We start from the raw sequence: 14,618 nt of genomic DNA on the forward strand, positions 1-14,618 counted from the left end.
TTCCATGACCTGCCTGTTTGCATGACTCTACTTGTTTTTCAATATTCTGCTTAGCCTTCAGCCCTTCAGGAAGCCTTCCCTGGCTGAGTGAAGGGCTCCTCCTCTGGGCTGCCCAAACTTGTGGCTTTCCATTGCCCTGGCCCTTACCATATTGCAGTGCTAATGCTCTCTACCAAATCGGATTGCGAGCTTCTCCATGGCAGGGGCTGAGTCATCGTCCTCACTCTATTCCCAGTGCCCAGCACAGGGCTTAGCCCAGGGAAGGTGGGTAGTAAAGATGTGAAAAAGTGAGAGGGTTGTCTCAGGGGCAGGGGCTCAACCCCTCTCTCCAGCAGGTGAGGACTGACTCACTGGCAGGCGATGGGGAAGGGCTTAGTGGTCAATGAATGATAGGAGTTTACACCAAGCATAGGGACAGTGAAGAGAGTAATATCAAGAGGGTAGGGTCTCTGCTTTTTCCTGCTGTGTGCCTTGGTGCTTAGAATGGTGTCTGGTACCCCGTGGACCTCAGACACCGAAGGGCTGCAGGACTATGGTGGAGGTCCATAAGAGGGAGTGTCATGGTCAGCTATAAGCATCAGCTCTTGGTTAGCTGATGTGGGGAATGACTGGGAAGGCCAGAGCTTAGTTAGTTAGTCAGTCAGTTAGTTAGTTAGCTAATTTGTTTGTTTTGGCAGTACTGGGGTTTGAACTCAGGTCCTTGAGCTTGCTAGGCAGGTACTACTTGAGCCATGACCCCAGTTCTTTTTACTTTAGTTTTTATTTTTCAGATAGGGTTTCATGTTTTTGCCCAAGACCAGCCTTGGACGGTGATCCTCCTACCTCTGCCTCTCAAATAGCTAGGATTACAGCTTTCACCACACACTCAGCCCAGTTTACTTTAAATTCGAAGAAGGGACAAAATGCAAAACTTTTAGAAAAGTGGCCTACTTAATTCTGGGGAAGATCTTAGATCCACATGAAACCTCATTTTCTTCTTTCTCCTGCTCATCCCTACCTGCAGAACCTCATACCCCCTCTGGGCTCCGGGCCCCTCCCAAATCCTGCCAACACAATGGGACCACGTACCAACACGGGGAGATCTTCAGTGCCCATGAACTGTTCCCTGGCCGCCTGCCCAACCAGTGTGTCCTCTGCAGCTGTACCGTAAGAGTTTTTACTGCGCCTAACCCTAGCCAGTGTCTACCCTGCAAAGAGCACAGCAGTGTGGACAGGGTGGGTGGGGACTTGAATGAAAATGAAAGGGCTTGAGTTGGGAAGGGACCATCTGGGATCCAGGATGTTTTGACCCTAACTGAATTGGGTGACCTTTCTCTGGGATTCCACACCCTCCCAAGCTTCTTGTTAAAGTAATGGTTCTTGATAGTGACAGTGGCCCATTTCTGGTTCCCCCAGTGGCCACTGCTGTCCTTGAGAGGAGGGAACAAACCCATTTTGTTTCTGTGCCTTCTGCTGCTCCCTGGGCATTCTGGAGACACCTGTAATTGCAGAATGAATGAGTGAATGATAGCATCAGGCCTGGGCTACAGAGACAGGGCCAGACAGTAGTGAATGGATTAATCTGATGTTGTTTAAACTCCCCCTGCCTATGGTCAGAGTTGGGCCCCAGGACAGCAGGGCTGACTCTGCCAAGTAGGGCCTGGCCTGCAATGTCTTCACCCTCTCTTCTAGAGGGTTCTAGGTGTGGCTCTCTTCCAGTTTCCCAGGATGCTCTCGGCAAGTTAAGTTAAATTAAGCCTTGGGCTTAATTTCTCAGGTGTGAACAGCAGCAGAAACCTATGATTTCCTAGTTCCTTACAGCTGAGGTGATCACCAACCTCTGAGCCCACGAGGGTTGACTAGATGATCTATAACATCCTCTCTAGATGAGATGTCACAGACCTGTCCTTGAACTCCATCTCTGTTGTGGTTTTCTGTGTGACCTTGGTGAGTCACTTCTCTTGGGCCTGCCTCCCTATTTCTTCAGTCTGAGGCTCGGAATCTGAAAGTATCTGTGCTACAGAGCAAACAAACTCTCTCGTGATTGACTCTCTCGTGATTGACTACTGTTTGCAGGGCCTGTGCCTCTTGCAATGGTCTACTTTTCTGTACCATTAGGTTCATGCAAACGCCTTGTATTTATATATAGTATCCTCATGGCTGTAGAAGGATATCATGATTCCTAATTTTCAGATGAACAAACTGGAGCTCAGAACAGTTATGTGACTTGCCAAAGGTCACACAGCTTGTTAGTGGCACAGCCACAATAGAGAGCCAGGACTACATGACTCCAAAAGCCTATGTTCTGCTCCCTGCATTGGGTTGCCTTCCATGAAGGGAGAGGCCTGGATTAGAATGGGGCCATGGGAAGAGGCAAAAATGCTGGTGGGGGGCTGTTAAGAACATTCCACTGATTCTTTTATTTATTCTCTCTGGTGTTGCCTCCTTTCTTCTTCTCCTTCTCCTTTTCTTCTTCTTTTTTTGTGGTACAGGGGTTTGAACTCAGGGCCTACACCTTGAGCCACTCCACCAGCCTTTTTTTTTATTTTTTAGTGATGTTTTTTTTTCAAGATAGGGTCTCATGGACTATTTGCCCAGGGTTGATTTTGAACCGTGATCCTCCTGATCTCTGCCTCCTGAGTAGCTAGAATTACAGGCAGGAGCCACCGGCACCTGGCTCCCTTCTTTCTTTTGACCCTGTTTATGGGACTGGCTCAACTTCTGGCCTTGGCTGAGGGATCAGGATCTTTACTTCTCAGAGTCATGAGAAGGACTAGTGAGAGAACACAAGGTCACATCACTTCCTCCAGGAACACTGGTGCCTTACAATTGGTTTCCATAGCCACACCCACCTCTGATCTTCACAACCCACATGTATGTGTCCACAGAGATGTGCTTACCAAACCACCTGGCCCCTACCTCCCAGAAGGCCCCGTCCCCTGTTGTTCTGTCTTTTGAGGCTGGGTCTTGTAGTTGGAGGCCAAGGGCTTTTAGCAAGAGTAAAGTAAGTCCAGGTGTCACCCATCCAGCTCCTGCCCATGCTAAGCCCCTGTTCTGGGCCAGGAGAGAAGAATGTTGATTTCAGTAGAAAAAGCCAGAAGATGGGCTCTGTCCATACTGCCAAAACTGCCCCTGTAAGTTGATGACAAGGGCCTCTCAGGGCTCCCCTCATCTGTGTGGTGGGCAGAATCCCCCCTCACAGGCTGCTGTGAGAGCCTGGGGTGGACTGACTGTGAAATTACCTTCAGGGCCTGGAGTGGGAGTGGGAGGGTACCGGGGACTGCCTCTGAGCCTTGTGCCACCCTACCTCAGGTGAGAACTCCAGGCATTTGCTTCCTGGGAAGGGGGCTCTCCTAACCCCCAAGGTTGGTCATCAGGGATCATTCCCAGCCCCCATTTTCTGTCCATCAGGAGGGCCAGATCTACTGTGGCCTCATGACCTGCCCTGAACCCGGCTGCCCTGCACCCCTCCCACTGCCCGACTCCTGCTGCCAGGTCTGCAAAGGTAAGTGTGTCCCTAGGTCTGCTGGTCCCCCAGCCTCCACTCACTCAGTCCTGCCACGGACTGTCTGTTAGGGCTGGAAGGAGCCCCAGAGACAGCTAGCATGTAGCACTATTCATTCCTCCGGGGCAGTGGTGGCTTAGCCTGGGATTCCCACCCTCCCGTCCCCCAGAAACTGCTATGCCACCTATGTCCTACTACAATATCAGGAGGCAGGTGGAAGGGGAAGGGGAGTGAGGCAGGAAAGAAGCAATGCAGGAACCTGTTTGGGAGCCACCTCTGCTTGGTGACCAACTGCTACCCATACTCTGAGTAATCTTCTTTTCAGGAAAGACTAGATAGAGGTAGGAGTGGAGGAAGGAAGAATTTATCCACTCACTAATTCCCATTTACTAACACCCACTCCTGAGGGTGTTAAGTCCCTTGCACTCTCCCATCATGCTGTACTGGATCGCCTTGGGAGCATCTGGTAGGAGGGGGGGGGTTAAGAAGTGGGGCAGAGGATATGGACAGGAGGTGCCGCTAGCTTGAAGCTGAGGACTATAAGTTGGCTGGAGCAGAAGGGGCACTGCTGCCCAATCAGATGAGGCTGCTAAGAGCAAAGTGACACGTGAGAGGGAACTACACAGACTGGGACTATGGCTTCTTCAGTTTTCATCATGGCAGAACTGGGCACAGGATTGAGATCACCTGGGCTTGAAACCTGGCTGGCAAGCAGAAATCCAGGTAGAATCTCTGAGTGAAAGAGAGGCCAGCACAGGAGCTAGGGAAGGCTAGGCAGGGCTTGATCTGGGGCAGTCAAGGAAAGCTTCCTGGAAGAGGCAGTACTCAGGTTGGGGCTGCTCCAGAGTGGAATGCGTTCCCAGAAGTTGGCATTCTACAAGGCGCACCTGACTCCAGTTGTCTTATTTCTTATAGCTAATGCCACAAATTCCTTGCCTTCTCTGGGCATCAGTGTACACTGGGGGATGAACCCCAGTGGTTTCCAGCCATAGCCTAATTAATTCCAGTGTTCTGCATCTTTGAAGCAGGAGTGTGGGAGCCAGTGTAGTGAAATAGGGACTTAGGAGAGGGCAACACTCAGGGCTTTAGGAAACTAGAGCTTGTTCCCCAGGGGAGTGGCGGCTGGGAAAGGCCTGGGGTGCTCACACAGAAGGGCAGGGAGTCTGGAGAGTAGGGCCTGGGTGTGTAGTGAAAACCAAGTCATAGTGGCTTCACGTGGAACTGGGTAGAGTGGCTGCCCAGAGAACCACTACTAAGCTGGCTGCAGAAATGGGATTCTGAGCTCTTGGGTCATCCATCATGGGCACTGAGGGATGGCCTGGTGTCCCAGCGGTGCCTTTTAAATAAATACTAAGCAAGATGCTCTGACCTAGCCAAATAGTTTAGTCCTAACAGTGTCCAGAAAGTCAGTGTGGGGAAACCAAGAAAGCAAGCAGCTGTGAGGACTTCATCATCCCAACAGGAGAAGGTCAGGCTGTAGTGAAAAGTGAGAATGAGTTCCTACTGGGGCCACAGAAGCAGCACTAAACTTTGGAAGGGGCACTCTAGGGCCATAGCTACAAGGCTGAGGAGGCTAAGGCTGACCCAGCCTCCTTCTGAGCTTTCAGATGGGGCAAATGAGAAGTCAGCGGAAGAAGACACCGTGCAGTCACACCATGGGGTGGTGAGTATGAAGTTGTATAGACAGGGTGGGGAGAAAGGCTTCTGTGTCCAGGACTGAAATCTGCATGACTCTGGGGCAGGTAATTCCAGTTATTGTCCTCATTTCTCACTTGTCCCTTGGGTCATCTAAATTAGGCCCCCACCCCCTTTATTTTTCAGCTCCTCTCCATAGCATGCCATCATGGTTCATATCATGACCCATGGGCCACAAAGAAAACAGTTTGCTACCCAGGGTAGGAGCAAGCCTCAAACTTTCTGTTTCCCTCTTGGGAATCTCTTTGACTCTGTTCTATCCAGAACCTGTGTCTGTGCTCACACCAGGCCACCTCCAAAGCACATTCTCCTGGGGGAATGGCCTCTGGCTTGGGCCATGCTTCCCCACACAGTTCCTGGGGTACTGATTCTTTGTCTTGGTTCTGCCTGTCTATTCCCCTCTCTATCTTGGCCCCTCTCAGCTTTGTTCAAAGCTCAGATGGGCTGAATTGCCCACCTCCCTGTGGACTGAGGGGCCCATGGACCTGAACGCTGACTCAGGTCCGTCGTTGGTCCTCTGTGCCTTATCTACAATGTAAAGACTCCTCCCCTTTTCATCCTGGCTTCCCTGAGCCCAGTTGGGATCCTCTTCCCAGAGATTTCCAATGATGTAAGTTCGTGTCCTCTCATCCACTAGGACATCTCGGTTGGGCCTCTGCCAAGGGACCTGAGCCACTCTATCCCCTTACTTTCCACCCTCTCCCTTGGAGGCAGTGTGTATGAGAAGCCACTAGACTTAGTGCCAGGCCCTGACCAGCTACTTACGGACTTGCTGGATGACTTGGGCAGGTCACAATTTAAGGCTTGGGGGTCCTTCTTGTTCCAATTCCACTTGATCAGCATTTCCTGGGAGCTTCCTGTGTGTCGGCCTGAGCTAGAACCTGGGACAATTTCCACTCAGGGAGCTCTTATGTGCTTGTCTCTGGGCTAGGAAAGAACAGGCTCAAGACTGCATGGGGTAGGAATGGGCTGAAGAAGACTCTGGGTCAGCGAGGGAGGGGCTAGGCTCTGATCCCTGCCCCCAGTCTACTCATTCTTCTTCCATGCCAGGAGCTACTCAACCCAAAAATGAGCTGATGAGCTCCTGTCCCCTAAGCTGCTCTCACCCCCAGTCTTTGCCATCACTGCTAGGTCTCTCAAGACCTAGTCTGAAGGGGTAGGATCTCAGATTCTAGGGGTTCAGGAGAGAGGCCTGAGCTCTGAAGACCCTTTGTCTTTGAGTGGGCCTGTTCTTAATCTTCTTGCCCTGTGGAATTCTGGGGCCTGAATTCGTTCAGAGCCTTATCCCACCACCTAATTCTTCTTAAACATTAAGCTCTCCATATCCCTGACCAGCTATGTCTCCCAGATCAACACCTCAGTACCCTCTGCACACCCTAGCCCTAAGGCCTCACTTCTGACAAGGCCTGAGAAGGGTTTGCTGGAGGCTGGATTTCCAAATCACTATTCTCCACAGTCTGAGAATATCTTAGACCCACCATCTAGATGGTTCTTTCCAGAGCCTGTGCCCTCTCTTCACGGGCAGTCTGCTGGTATCCACCCTCAAGCTTCTCCCCGTGGCCTGGCTTGTGGCTCTGCCAACAGCAATGGCCTGTCATAGTCAGTGATCGGCACCTTTCCTGCCCCATTTGCAGAGACGTTCCCAGGATCCGTGTTCGGGTGATGGTGGGAGGAGAGGCCCAGGTACCCCAGCCCCCACTGGCCTCAGCTCTCCTCTGGGCTTCATCCCTCGCCACTTCCGACCCAAGAGTGCAGGCAGCACGACTGTGAAGATTGTCCTGAAGGAGAAACATAAGAAAGGTGCGGACCAGATCCTCCTCCATCCTGTTGGTCAGGAAGGGGTGCCCAAGTGCTTCCACCTCTTGAGCCCCCTTTTCTGGCTCCCCAGTCTCCACTTGACCTTGAGCTTATAAACTAGCAAAACTGGAAGTGCCATTGAGGGTCATGGAGTCTAACCTTCATTTGACAGCAGGGGACCCTGAGGTGCAGAGCACCGAGTCAGAGACAAACCAGTACTGGAACAGTATATTAGTTTTCCTTGTTGTTTTGTTTTGAGATAAGGTCTCTACGTAGCCCAGGCTGGGTTTGAACTCAAGATTCTCCTGCCTCAACCTCCCACGTAATAGTATGTTTGTTTTTTTGAGCATTTTTCATGCCTTTTCTGGGAAATGAGGGAGACAGAACAGAGAGATGAGTCAAGTGTATAATCCCGGCACTTGGGAGGCTGAGGCAGGATTGTGAGTTCCAGGCAACCTGAGCTACAGAGGGAGACCCCACCTCAAAACAGAACAAACACAAAAACAGAGAGAAGAAGAATGGCCTCTGCCCTCTGCCCTCTGTGCTCAAGGGGTTTACAGATTAGTTTAGGAGACATGAATAAGGTACTTCAATATGAGGTGGTGCTGAGGGGTAATTTAACAAAGGAAGGAGGGAGCAGAGCTGGGCTGCAGGAGGATGGTAAAGTTGGAGTGGGGGAAGTGGTGATGCAGAAGGGGGGCGGGAACAGGGTCTCTCTGCAGAGCTCCCCAGCTGGTGGAGAGGGAAGGGGCCATGAGGCTACTGAATTCTGCCCTGTTGTACACTGAGGCACAAGAAGGGAATGAGAACTGCTAGAGGTCACACCACCACATTGATCTCAGTGCTTCTACTACCAGGCCAGCACTCCCCTTGCCCCAGCAAGGCCAGGGAGGAATCTCCATCTTTAGCAAGTGCCTATCAGGTGCTGAGATGAGAGATGTCAGGGACATGGGACAGGTTTTATATCCTGGTATACACTTTGCAGGCAGTATGGTTGGGACAGACTCGGGGTGGGGTCCTTGAGGACCAGAGACACTGGCCAGGACCGAGGTTCTGAGCCTCCTCCCTTCCTGCCCTCCTTGCTCCAGCCTGCGTGCATGGGGGGAAGACATACTCGCACGGTGAGGTGTGGCACCCGGCCTTCCGCTCCTTCGGCCCCCTGCCCTGCATCCTGTGCACTTGCCAGGATGGCTACCAGGACTGCCAGCGTGTGACCTGCCCCACCGAGTACCCCTGCCACCACCCAGAGAAAGTGGCAGGGAAATGCTGCAAGATTTGCCCAGGTATGAGGAGGTGCTGGGGGCAGGGAGGGCACTGGCCCGAGCAAGCCCTGGGTCTTTGCCCAGCGCCACAGGCCCTTGGAACCTCTCTGACCTGGAGCGTAGGACACAGGGTGTACAGACACACAAACTGTCAGAAGCATAAGGGTGGAAAATGTCAGACTTTAATGGAACCATCTAACATTACAGTAATATACTCAGCAGTGCTTGACACAGATGTAGAATCAAATAATGTTCTGGACTCCACGAGTCATAAAATCTTAGACCATGGTTTGGAGGAGTGGTAAAATGCCTGCCTCGCGAGCGTGAAGCCCTGAGTTCAAACCCCAGTGCTGTCCCCACACCCCCCAAAAAAATCTTAGACCATTAGAACTTTCAAGAAGAACAGCCATTTCTTGTCTCTCCCAGAGGACAAGGCCGACACTGCCCACAGTGAGATCAGTCCCACCAGGTGTCCTAAAGTGCCTGGCCGGGTCCTCGTTCACACGTCAGTTTCCCCAAGCCCAGACAGCCTGCACCGCTTTGCCCTTGAGCATGAGGCCTCTGACCAGGTGGAGATCTACCTCTGGAAGTTGGTAAAAGGTAAGTGGCCTGCCTGCTCCCAGCCGACTGTACCTCTGGCCTGTTCCCCTTCTTGTTCTAGGACCCCATAGGGGCCTTCGGGATGTTTTGTTGATCATGTGCCTCTGGCCATGCTTTCAAGTGTAGCCAGAGTCCCCGGTTCCAGGATGTGGGGAGACTGGTTCCTTTGACGGTTCTGATAAGCTCACTAGCTGAGATGCCAAGGCCTCCAAGTGCTCCCTCTCCTGGGAGCAAGGGGTTACTGCACCCTGCACAACCCAACCCTGATGAAATCTTTCTCTGTCTAACGTGAGGAGCTCAGCACCCCATAGTGGAGCGCAGGAGGCCCTCACATCATCCCCACAGCAGGAGGCCTTGAGTCTAGTTTTACTTGGCATTTTCTCAGTGGTGAATCCCATCACTCTAGTGTATTTCTTATTCTTCCAGAAACTTGCCCTGTTCACCAGGCTACTCATATCATTGATAAAGGGATTGGTTTTGTGCCTCTTCTTGTAGAACATAAGTCCCTTGGGTAGAGTTAAACATTAAGCCATGATCCAAACTAAACTCTCCGTGCAAATTAGCAATAAGGTCACTCTCCTTCACTGGTGGGTTTGGCTGGGGTTGGGGGTGGAAGAGGAAGAGAGAATGATGATAAGAGTGTTAACACTGAGAATGAAAACCAATGTGTGAAGCACTTTAGTGTTTACAAAGTGCTTCCACATTCACTGTCTCATTTGATCCTCAACGATCCTGAGAGTTAGGTATTATTATCCCCATTTTACAGATGAGGAAACTGAGGCTCAGAGAGGTGAAGTACCTGGCCCAAGGCCACACAGCCAGTAAGTGGAGGACGGGAGCTTAGAGCCCATGTCTTGTGACGTCAGATGCGGCTCTTCCCCTGCTCTACTCTGCCCCCTGTCGTAGGAGGAATGGACGAAGAAAGTGGAGCTGTTCAGCCTGGAGAAGAGAAGACTCAGGGGGGCCAGGACTGCTGGCTTCATGGCTCTGAAGGGCTGCTCAGGCAGAGGGAACAGCCATGTTCTGAGTAATTGCAAGGGTCAGGCCATAAGCAGGGGCTTTGGAATCAGGCAGACCAGGATTTGAACCCCAACTCTGCTGCTTCGAATCCTGGCTCTGCTCTTCCTTAGCTGTGTGACTTTGGGTGATCACTTGACCTCTCTGGGCCTCAGTGTTCTCTTGTGATTGGGGAAGAGGAGTTTTGGAGGATTAAATTAAATGACTTAGGGACAGCCCCTGATCTGCAGAAGGCACTAAAAATGTCAGTATCCTCCTCCTACCACGTGGGTTGGTTAGAATTTTGCAGAGAGGCAGTGGAAACTCATACTTGGAGCCTTCCTGGAGTGGAAAGAAGGGAGCGAGCTCCATTCACAGAAAGTGTGTGAACGAGGACTGGACTGGAAATGGAGAGTTACAGTCAGGAACTTTTACCATGGGTTTGAGCCCTAGGATTCTGTTTGAGCCCCTGGACTGGAGTTGGCCACAGGTTTACTCTGGCCTCCCTTATCCCTCACCCGCTAAGCAGGTGCTGAGCAGCAGAAAATGGTAAACCCGGGCTCTGTGCTCAGGAACTCAGGGGTCAGTGATAGTACAGCGGGAGCTTCCAGGAAGCTGAGCTATTCAGGAAAGTGTTGTGCAGGATGGGACTCCATATATTAGGGAGGCCAGAGGGATTCAGAGAGGCATGGGAGCAGAAAGGATGGCAGTGGCAACCTCAAGCTCTGGCTTCAGAGCTCATGATCATCTGCCCTGAGCCCTGAGATGGATATAAAGCAGGCACTCTGTATAATGTGCATCATTTAATTCTTACGAGAAACCCAAGGGCTCTGTATCAGTGTCCCATTTTGCAGATGAGAAAACCAAGTTGGAGAGGTCAAATGACTTGCTCAAAGTCACACAGTTTGAACAGTAAATCAGATTCCAAGCCAGGTCTGACTGTTCCCAGTGCCACCTCCACAAGGGGTGTCTTATGCTTTTAGGGAGGTGACTGAAGAAGGCCAAGGAGTGCCAGGATGGAATAGGAGAATGGAAGAGGCTGCCAGGATGAAAGAGAGGATAGCTTACTGCCAGTCTCATCACCGCCAGGTCCAGCAGAAGTGAGGTGGAGTATGGAGAGTGTTAACTCACTTCACCTGCCTCTTCTGCTGACCCCCAGGCTGGAGGAGTCAACACAAACACTCCTAGGGCGCTTTGTCAGGGGATACCACTCACTACTTCCTCCCTTGGTAGTGGTGGCGGTGTGTGTGACAAAGTGAGCAGTAGATGCTAAATCCGAACCATGTGAGGCCACACTACAGAGGGACCAGCTGTGGGAACCAGAATCAAAGCAGAGTGCCTTAGGGTTAGGGGCTCTAGATTCTGGAGTTTCAGGGTAGTCTCAATTCCAAGCCTTGTCAGAAAGAAAGACCCCTGCAGCCTCCTGGTCTCTGGTCCCTGCCTGTATCCACCTCCTCAGCAGGTGCCTCACTCCCAGCCCTGAATGACTCAGTCCAGAGACATTCATCTTGACAATGGGCTGAACCTGTTCTGCTCCCAGGAACTCATGCACCTGGAGGGCCACAGGGCCCAACTGCCTTCACAGGGCAACAGGCACAACCATGACCCTCAGGCTAGATCTTTATTCGGGCTAAAGAGCCCTAGTCTTGCCATTGTGCCTCACAGACTATAGTGTGGGGACCTGCCCTCATCCCTGCCACCTGTTCTCCCATTTTCCTATGTGTGTGTAGTAACAGGCCTGTGTGTAAGGACCTGTCCCCATCTCAGTTTATGCTTCTTGCTTGCCCCTCTGCTGTAGCTCCTGGGCCTTTGGAGGTAGGTGCTGGTCATTTGCATCTGTGCTGGGGGTTCCAAAGACAGTGCTGGTATTTCTTAATCCCTGAAACTCAGTCCCAGGACCCATGTTTTCTGTTTCCCTTGGTGGGGTCCCACTCTGATTCCCTTATGCATGTCTGGTTCTTGGTTCTTGAAGGAGGTGCTGGCCTAGCTGAGGCCCTGTTAGTTGCATCTGTTCTTTCTGGCCAAAGGCCTGGGTGGGTAACAGCTGGTGCAACCTCACAGTCCATGTGCTCAGGACCTCAGTGCCATGTGTTGTGCCAGTGGCCAGCTCCCTGTGTGATGCAAACATCAGGGATTTCAGCTAATACTTCATTCCTCCTCAGGGTCTCACCTAGATGGGGTACATCTAGATAGATTTGTCTGTCCTTCCATCCATCTCTCCAGGGATTCGTTTATTCTACATGCCTAATGTGGGCCAAACTCAGAGCCCAGAATGGAAGCTCTCCAGGAGTCCCAAGTCTGGTGGGAGAGGCAAGAGTAGACATAACAATAGCCTTAGAAATGGGTACAATGACAAGCAGAAGCCAAGTGCTGTGGGGGCCCCAGAAGGCAGTTGTAACTCCTCAGGGGGTGGGTCAGGGAAGACGTCCCAGCTATGACTTGGTGGCCACAGTAGCAGTAGAAGGCAATAGCAGATCTTCCAGCAGAGGGGCTGGTGTTTGTAAAGCTGTGGCCCCCCTCAGGGAACCTCAAGATTAGAGTAGGACCACAGGCAAGGCACCACAACTCCAAGTTCTTTGCTGTCTGACTAAGCACCTGGTATTCTTATCATACATGCCATGCCCAGAGAAAAGATGAACTTGTCCATATGAGCCACCACTAGCCTTCTTCCCTCCCTTCCTGCACCGTGGGAGGTGAACTGTGTGAGAGCAGATGGCGCTGGTGACAGGAGCAGTGTCAATAGGGAAAAGAGACTACAGGGTGTGGCTTTATTGTTGAGGTAATGGGAGATCAAGGAAGGGGAATGACAGGGTAACAAGTACATTTCAGATGACCACCCTGAGGAGTAGGGTTTAGAGAGGGAATAAAAGGGGGTGGGACTCTGTGTAGTGACCCAGGCAGGGGTCTGAGTAAGGACAGTAGCAGTGGGCTAGAACAGCTCAGAACCGAGCCAGGGGAGGGAGGTGGCTGGGTCAGTTCTGAGCTTAAGATGCCCTGTCCATGGGACCACAGGGTCCTGCCTTTCCTGCTCATACCCTTGTCTCTGTCCTCAGGAATCTTCCACTTGATTCAGATCAAGAAAGTCAGGAAGCAAGACTTCCAGAAAGAGGCACAAAACTTCCGGCTGCTTACTGGCACCCACGAAGGTGGGACCTTGGGCTGAGCATGGGGCCTGGGAGGAGAGCAGGGTCTGAGGCGGGAGTTCCCAGGCTGCTGCTGCCAGGAGGAGGGGCTGTCGGGAGGGGGGTGGTCAACTACAGACGTCAGTTCCCAGCACAGGAATCCAGTGGGTGGCAGGGCCAGAGATTTCCCAACCCGCCAGCAGGAGAGGGAAGGTGAAACAGAACTACTGGTTGGCCTTGTGACTGGGGGGAGATAGGGCTGTTGGGGCAGATCTGAGACCCCCAGCCCTGGTGCTGCCTGCTTACTTGCTACTGGAATATTCCTCTGTGAAACCCTCCTAACCACTTTCCTCAGTACTTTTAATCTGTTCTTCATTACTCATAGGAAGATGGACCTGGGTGGGACTTCGGGTGGAGGAGGGCAGGTCACAGGTAGGAGCATTACCCACAGGGATCAGGAAAGCTGGGTCATGCACCACAACTGTAACCTGGGGACACTTGCCTCTCCCCCATGGGCTCCAAGCCCTGGTTCACACAGTTCCTCCTGTCCTGAGCTTTTCCCATTCACTGCCATTGCTGTGTACATCTTACTCACACACATACCCCCACACACATCCTTCTCTTCTTCCTCCTTCCATGCAGGTCACTGGACCATCTTCCTAGCCCAGACTCCAGAGCTGAAGGTCACAGCCAGTCCAGACAAAGCGACCAAGACCTTGTAACAAATACCTAAACAGTTGCAGATATGAGCTTTATCATTTTTGTTATTATATATTAATAAATAAGTTGCATTATTCCTAGCCCTGCCTGCTGCATTCACATCTGGTCTCCTGCCTGCTTCCTCAGGGATTTTGCAAGGTGGCCCAGCTATCCCCATTACATAGGGTAGAGATAGATCCAGAAGGGACAGAGGTTGGCTCCAGTCCTCATAGAAGTTGTCACTAGAGCAAGGGATAGTTCCTGAGGCCTCCCCACCCAGGCCCTTGTTCTCTGCTCTGCACTGCTTCTGTCCCCAAGCCTGCAGTATGACAGTTCCTGCTTTTATAGGCAGCCCATCTCCCATGACTCTGTGGCACTAAACCTAGGAAGGGCGACTAATTCTAGTTAGCCAAGAGGGTGGTGACCAGAGCCTCTAAGGATTTTGCCAAGGGCCCTCACCATGGTCAGCCACTTCACGCAAAGACACTGAGTTTGTGGAGAAGCTAAGAAGTCATCTGCCTGAAGGCACAGAACTGGTTAGTAGCAGAGCTGGAGCTATAAGACAGGGTTCTTGGCTGTAGGCTCACATCTTTCCCCAGTTCCACACAACAACCAGTGTTAAGACACCCAAACATCCTCACCTCTGGGAGGGTTCCAAGAGTCAATCAGATTACCATTGGCCCACAAGCCTAGAAGGCCTAACACAATTAAAGACAAATCAACAATTCATATGATATCAACGATATTTGAAGGCCCATGATTTCACTGAGGGCGGACAACCTTTTTAGGTTGTTTAGAGTGTTTGGAGGCTCAAGAAGGGCAGATGTCTTCCCCAAAACCTCACAGTGATGAGCAATGAGGTAGGACCAGAACCCAGGCCTTCTGTCTTCCTTGAGAGCTCTCAAGACAGCTAGTCTCAGCTCTCTGCAGCCCTGGCTCCCCATCCCTCCCTGCCCTGGCCCA

The 14,618-nt window shown here is 51.8% G+C and overlaps 1 protein-coding gene across 2 annotated transcripts in view; it reads left to right on the forward strand.

The window, feature by feature from the left end:
- The window catches only part of Chrdl2 (chordin like 2), a 31,400-nt gene extending 17,644 nt beyond the window's left edge, over positions 1-13,756 (forward strand). Inside the window, exons 4-12 of one of the 2 annotated variants that reach the window (XM_020152669.2) lie at positions 1,004-1,146; positions 3,391-3,484; positions 5,092-5,147; positions 6,814-6,979; positions 8,065-8,259; positions 8,665-8,838; positions 9,605-9,659; positions 12,888-12,980; positions 13,599-13,756. In XM_020152669.2, the coding sequence (XP_020008258.2) occupies positions 1,004-1,146; positions 3,391-3,484; positions 5,092-5,147; positions 6,814-6,979; positions 8,065-8,259; positions 8,665-8,838; positions 9,605-9,659; positions 12,888-12,980; positions 13,599-13,689 (1,067 nt within the window). In that variant the 3' untranslated portion in view covers positions 13,690-13,756. The remainder of the gene's footprint in view (positions 1-1,003; positions 1,147-3,390; positions 3,485-5,091; positions 5,148-6,813; positions 6,980-8,064; positions 8,260-8,664; positions 8,839-9,604; positions 9,660-12,887; positions 12,981-13,598) is intronic. The other variant, XM_020152670.2, reaches the window with a different exon arrangement.
- The last annotated feature ends 862 nt before the right edge of the window (positions 13,757-14,618 follow it).

The sequence above is a fragment of the Castor canadensis genome, chromosome 1, assembly GCF_047511655.1.
Source record: "Castor canadensis chromosome 1, mCasCan1.hap1v2, whole genome shotgun sequence".
In the NCBI taxonomy this organism is placed as follows: Eukaryota; Metazoa; Chordata; class Mammalia; order Rodentia; family Castoridae; genus Castor; species Castor canadensis.